Here is a 6,980-nt window from a genome sequence, read left to right as displayed (position 1 = left end):
AAATTAAGACCTCTCACTAAGTGAGGAATAATTTCTTTTAGACTTGCAAAGCTTTAGAAAACACAGATTTGTTTCAATAACAAAAGAATTCACAGTAGTCAGCATGATAATGAGTTCCTAACCCATGCATGTTATTCCACAGAAAAGTCACAGATGACATGGAGAATAAAAGCTTAATGATGTTTAGAGATCAGGTTCAGTAAAGGTGAAGAAAATAATTAAAAAAATAATCAAAAGTTCATGGAGTCATAACTTCATAATACTACTACAACTACTAATAACAATAAAAAAGTATATTAAAATGATTTGCCCCATCTTTATGTAGAGATTATACATATTTAAAATACTATTTTCCAGGTGAACATATAATAAAAACATCATTCAAATAGCAATGAAGATATCCTGCATTACAAGATTCTTTTAGAAAGCTTCTTTCTCGTTACACTATTTTCAAGTATATCAGTCAGGTGAATCAGTCAGTGGTATAAAAAGCTTCTTTTACTTTTTCTACTGCACTGCCTTCCCCACCCAGTTTCTCCTGGGCATCCGGTTCTTGTTCTGCAAGCACAGACCCCTGCTTTACTGATTCTTGGATTTAGAAAGGCCACTTTTTTGTAGACAAAGGGAATTGCAAGCAGTAAGGGTCCCATGTCCAGCCACTTACTGGCTCAGTCAGAATCATCATCACAACCATCACTGCCTTCAAGATCGCTGCTGTTCTGTAAAGTAAAATGGAAAATGGTTTGTCAGTATTTTGTTTACACCTAGAGATAGACCTAAATCAAAGACATGGACTTTAAACTTCTCCAAAGGTGTGAGAAAATGGGGCTAGATCCCAACTTCAGGTCTTTGACCTATCTATTGTAACAAACTTCTGTTTGTAGCAAAAAAAATTACACTCACCAGCAGAATAAATTTCTTATCATTTCTATTTACAACTGCATGATTACAACCTGCAGTATGTGGGAAACTTAAAAGTGGCATAATAGCATAAAATGCTGTTTAAAATGAATGCAGGTGAGAGAAGTTAAAAAGTGCTTTTTTTGATGCAGGTCCCTCAAAAGCTGTTTGTTACATTGTCTAAAGTCAGATTTGAGAATTTTGTTTGTCTGCTGCAGAGAATTTATGCCCAAACTGTATTAGAGATATGGAAGGGCTCACTAATACTTTTTTTAAAATGAAATTAGTTGTACAAAGTAGTATTAGGGAAATATTACAAATTGTTAGCAACTCGCAAGGAAACTGAAGTGTGAGTTCTTAATTGGGAGCCACTCCTTCAGGATTAAGTCAATATGGTGTGATAAATTTGGGGGGGGTTATGTAATTTTTTGAAGCAACTCTTTTGACTAATGTTACTGGCATCAAAGGATTTTATAAAGAAAGGTTAACATGACAATATGCCTGTAGTTACTCCTTTTTTTTCCTCACCACCACCTGCTGAAAACATATAAACTTCCAAATCCCATGAATTTAACATTGACAATTTAATATCCTACTACAAAATAAGTTCTGAGAGACTTAGACAGTTGCCTTTGTAACAGCAAGCACAGCTCATTGAAGTGCAAACAGCCTGCAAAGTCTCAAAGGAGTCTGTCATATCATCCCTTATTTATCCTTCTCCAGACAGCTTGCGCTAACTACGATGCCAAAACTGCATTTGGTCGAGTTTATCTAAAGCAAGCAGAGCTGCCTCCTGCTAGCAATACATCAGTGATTTTGAACCTGACAGCAGTTAAGTCCTGTCAACATTATCATCAAGACCTCTGAGCCAGGTAAGGACTGTCTGCGCCACATGGTCTCGTTGGGTCCCATTTAACCAAACTAATGTGGCATTTGTCAAAACCTCCTGTCACAAATGTCCTCATACAGCACTACACTTTAGAAAAACAATTACCACAAGTACAAAAATAACCCTGAGAAATTTCTGCTGTCTTGCTTGTACTATTCAACGAGGCTGTAAATTTTACTTTATATGTTGAAACTTTCTCAAACTCAAACAAAAAATGGCAGAGACAGGATCAAACCTAGCGTTCCTCAGAGCAGGATCATTATCTACACAAAATAAAGCTAATTTTAAGGACTCTACTAGGTGAAAAAAAGGTCATTATTTTCTTCTGAATTGTACTTCACAGAAGTTTTAGTCCTGCCCATCACTCATCCTTCAAGGACTTGCCAGCCCTCTGACCAAGAAAATCTGAATTACATACAGAACTTTAAGGTATCCCTATGTCATCAAGTCCAACCCCCCACTCAAGCAGGGCTTGCTTCAAAGTCAGATCGGGTTGAGCAGGGACTGGTCCAGCCAAGTGCTATTGTATTTTAAGTCACTCCAGTGGCTGTCAATTTGAAGAAATACTTTGTGAGTTTGACTCAGGATTCCTCATGTGGTTTCCAACCTACTTCTAGCACACCCCAAACATCTTTCCACTCTTTTCTTATGAGGCTATTCTACATCTCAACCAGAAAAAAAAGAAAAAAAAAGTCTTTAACTTGGAATTTTCTTTTTGTTAAAAATATTTTCTGCACCTTTATTTTATTGCAACTTACAGATAACAGCAGTTCCTGTTGTCAGAGATCAGATTCCGCAATATCCCATTTTACTCAGTAGGAGTTGTTCTGATGACTTATTTTGAGCTCACGGTAGATTTACTTTAAAAAGCTGGTCCTAAATTCTCCGCCCCCCCCGCCCCGATTCCAAACCTTATCTAGTGAACAGGGCATTACACAAAATGAGAATTAGCCCAAAAATCAGAGAACACAAAAAGCCAGCAGGTATTTAAAGGGAAATTGCCAACCTGAAAACTAGTCTCTCAAACAGCTTCACAACAGCAAGGGCTGGTAACATGCCCACAACTTCTGTTGCCAGTTTATGATTCTGCAAATTGGCCTGTGCTTTAAAGCATTCTTTCCTCCCTCCCTCAACTGCCCCATGTAAAACCCTGCAAAAATAACAGGCTGTATAGTTCATTCCACTATCATCAAGTGGAAGACAGAAGAGATAATACACATTTCATACTCCAGATGACTATCATCTTGCATAGCATATTCATAGAAAACAAAAATGTTACTAAGGGAAGAGCCACTTCAACTTGACAGCATCCATTTGATAAAATAACAGCTTCAATCATTACCTTTGAATTTTTGTTGTTAGCTTGCATCCCCACAGCAGAAGAGTTGAAGTCATGAATGGAGAGGGTGTTCAGCCAGTTTGCCATGGATTTCTCCTCCCTCTCTGTGTTGATAATGGTAGGATAGATATGCTGCTCTTTGAAAACAGCAATCTTCTCCTCCTCCTCTGTCCACTCCAGTGGCTCATGCAGCCCGTCATTTCCAAAACGTCTGTTGTATTTTTCAAAGTGTACTCTTTCCAAGACCAGCCCAAGTCCTGGGGCTTTGGGGACATCTACTTTCTCCTCTCCCCAGCTGCGCTCTATGATAGACTCGGCAGCATAACCTTTCACAATAGCTATCACCAGCCCAATCATCTTCCTTATTTGGTGCATCATGAAACTCTGACCTTTCACTTTGATCACTGCAAATTCTATGTTTTCCCTCACAAACGGTTCTCCACAGTACATCTCCATGATGTACCGCTTGGCACTGGGGTCCTTAGGTCCCTTCTGAGATGTGAAGTTGTGGAAGTTGTGTGTTCCTTTATAGCACGCAAGCAGTTTATTCACTTTTTCAAGGGTCTCTTTGTCCAGTCGATAAACCTCTTCTTGCACATCGTGGTCTTTATGGGCAAAGGCAAATGTTGGCAGCATGTAAGAGTAGGTTCTGGCATCACATTTGTTCTTGGAGTTGAATCCCCCAGTAACTCTCTTCAGACCTTGTTTTAAAAGCGACATTAGGTTTTTGAATCAGTAGGTTACAACCTGATTGTGATCTCGCTCCTACCAACAAGAATATTTTTTAAATAAAATACAATCAAAAGACAGATTTATTTTATAGGATCCTAATTTCAAACTAACAAACATATGGATTTACATTAAAACAAAACCGCTTATGAGTAAAATTATAATGGTAAGGGAGAGACCTTCTGCAGGAGAAAGCTCCTCTTAGAAAACGTTTTCTCTGCTCATTCCAATATCCTTACCCAGAATTCTGATGTGAGAAGGAAGATGGTTATTGATCTTTTCTAAGATGTCATCTATTAGCCTGACCTTTAGCGACACAATCTGTCCAGCTGCAGACACACCCTATAAAAACCATAAAACACACAAACACATAATTATGTACCTTGGAAACTCTGGGACAGCACTTGCAGAATTGAAATAGCTGAAGAACAAGTTTATTCCTTTTTCTCACTGGTCATTTCAGGCTGAAGCGAGGCAAAGGCAAGGCCACAGGCAGAAATCCAAGTCAGAGAACTCCTGGAAGACCTGCTGGTGCTGCACAGCCATACAGCACCTTAGCAATCTTAGATAGCAGAACATTGCACTCCCTTCCATGACATCTCACTGTATTTGACTGCTATTAAGTAAAGCACCAACTGAAAAAAAAATGACTTATACATAAGATGAGCCATGAACTCCAGTTCAGACTTGGACCCCTGCTGTGGCAGACTTAAAAACAACCAAGATGCAGCTAAACTCGCAAGCACCGCATCAACCAGGCAGCAACAATGAGGAGCAGCAGCAGGTTGGGAGGCTGAAGCAGATGAATGTGACAGAAATACAAAGTTTAGGTACGAAGCACCAGCTTTACAAACACCATCTAATCAATATCCTGCGCTTTCTAAATATTTGTTTGTTCTTAAGTTTAGTAGTGGATGAAAGATGACGTTGCAAGCAACATTCACTGTGAATGGTATTTGCTATTGGATCTCAATCGAGACAACGCTTTACCAGTCAATCCCAGTAGCACTGGTGGAGTTACACCAGAGTTTCAGAGAGCACGGGCCCTAACCAACATACCTTATCTGTTCGAGCACACCGCTGAAAAGACATTTTCTTCATATCTTCCCCGTGGTTTTCTGGGATGCAGCCTGACTGAACAAGGGCAGATACTAAGTCATCTTCAATAGTCTTGAACTGTGAAGATCCCACGTTTCTCTAAAAAAAGACATATAGTAAAAGTAAGAAAGAGAACAAATAGTAATAATTGGATAACTGAAAAATGTTGTTAATCGAACATTGTTGTGCAATTCTTTAAAAGTCTTCCCTTCACAGCCCTAGAAGCACTGCCATTCTCTAACAAAACTAACTGTACTTTACCAGAGAGTGTTAATAAAACATCTGTATTCTGATTAGCTTTTACTGTTATTGCAAGTAAGGGATCATTTCTAATTTCACTACGCAATACTTCTGTAATGGAGTTTTTTTATGATTCCTTCAACTGCATGAAAGAGCACCAACGAAATACTGTTCCAGTGCCTGCAAGTTAACAGCTGCCGCTCCAAACGTAGCCTCCGCAAAGTCTGCTGCTGGAAATTAGATTGGGTTCTTTGGCTCAGTTCACCTGAGCTGTCGTGTAACACAGACTATGATTTTCTCCAGTGACTTCTGCACTCCACTCACAGATGAATTCTAACAGAAATGTACAACTCCACTTGTGTGTAAGGCTTCAAAGCACACACCCTCGACACACACCATTCAATTACAAGAGCAATAAAGCCAATATGCTTCTGGGCACATCCATCTAAGTGCCTAAGTGTTACTGCTGTTGAATAAATCAACTTTGTTGCATAACCATGAAAGACTCCCTTCCCTGTCTGTGCACAATCTTATCAATTATCCTGTGGAGCTTTGAAAGTACACTTCAGGAGCGTGCTTGGAGCTTGCAGTATGCTGAGAGGAGCAGCAGATGGAGCAGCATCATTCTCTTGGTGACAATTCCATGTGCCACAAGACCGTGGTGCCGGGGCACTGCTCGGATGCTGGTGCTGTGACAAAGCAACATCCCTTTTCTTCCACGTGCAAACATGGAAGTCTTGCAACAGTTTTCCTGTTTCTAAACTGCTACAAACCATCCCATTAGAGTGCATCAGAAAAAGGAGAATTTAAAATGTCATCAAGTACAGATAATCTTTTTAGAAGTACAACAGACGGCAACATAGATGCAAATTTCATTCAAATATGCAGCTCAGTTCCCTGGAAATTGCATGCAATGAGACAACTTGAGGTCTAACCGAGAAACTTAGCCCCACTGATGTGAAATGTAAAGCTTCAGTCAGAAGCTGGAGCACTGGTCAGAAGGGGATCACCAGACAGCGCTACAGGTTTTGACAGAACTGCAGTACCTGTGCTTTCAGTCTCCTGAAGAGCCTTGTCTGCAGCAGTTTTTGAAAGATCTGCTGAAGCTCTGTACTAGAGGCAGACTCACTAGAATCACCAAACATGAGAGATGTACCACTGACTTTTTAAATTCAAGTTACTACCAAGCCATTTGAATCCAGGCATGCACTGCTCCTGCCCCAGTTTTTCCAGCTGCAACTGCTTCCCGACTCTGTCACTGTGACTACAGTTATAAACCTAACAGAATTCAAACAAAAAGCAGGCCGCGTTGTTTTGCCAAACCACATACTTGCATCCCATGGTAGCCTTTCCCCGAATATGCCATCAACAACACGATCTTCCTTTTGGGTGACTTTTTATTCTGATCCTCCACATCTTCCTCATCCGCATCCCTCTTCAACCTTTTATTCTGATGTCCATTTTCTTCTACCCTTTCAACCGCCTCGCTGCCGCTGTTCAGTCTCTTGGTCGGGCTGGTGACCGCCGCTCTCAAATCCTCAGCCATTGCGAGAACCTGCAAGGGACGGAACAGCAGACAGGACTCAGCCGAAAAATGAGGACAAAAAGTGCCAGCTCCAGCCCCGCGGCAGCGGAGGGGGCACCCGGGGCTGTGTAAGGAGCTGGCGGCAGGAGGGGCGCCCACCCCCGCTCCCTCTGAGGCCCTGTCACCTCCCCCGGGATTGCCCCGCTCTCCAAGAAGGGCCGCGGGGGCCGCGCAGCCCGGCCCGCGGAGAGACCGGCAGG

The 6,980-nt window shown here is 41.2% G+C and overlaps 1 protein-coding gene across 1 annotated transcript in view; it reads right to left on the bottom strand.

The window, feature by feature from the left end:
• Positions 1-276: 276 nt before the first annotated feature.
• PUS1 (pseudouridylate synthase 1) overlaps positions 277-6,980 on the bottom strand; it is a 9,530-nt gene continuing 2,826 nt past the window's right edge. The window contains exons 2-6 of the mRNA XM_009888138.1: positions 6,526-6,777; positions 4,917-5,054; positions 4,097-4,199; positions 3,132-3,829; positions 277-719 (exon numbers count right to left, since the gene is read on the bottom strand). Coding sequence (XP_009886440.1) covers positions 669-719; positions 3,132-3,829; positions 4,097-4,199; positions 4,917-5,054; positions 6,526-6,777 — 1,242 coding nt within the window. The 3' untranslated portion in view covers positions 277-668. The remainder of the gene's footprint in view (positions 720-3,131; positions 3,830-4,096; positions 4,200-4,916; positions 5,055-6,525; positions 6,778-6,980) is intronic.

Source organism: Charadrius vociferus, unplaced genomic scaffold (assembly GCF_000708025.1).
Source record: "Charadrius vociferus isolate BGI_N301 unplaced genomic scaffold, ASM70802v2 scaffold326, whole genome shotgun sequence".
Lineage (NCBI taxonomy): Eukaryota > Metazoa > Chordata > Aves > Charadriiformes > Charadriidae > Charadrius > Charadrius vociferus.
This window is presented reverse-complemented; position numbering and strand designations above follow the sequence as displayed.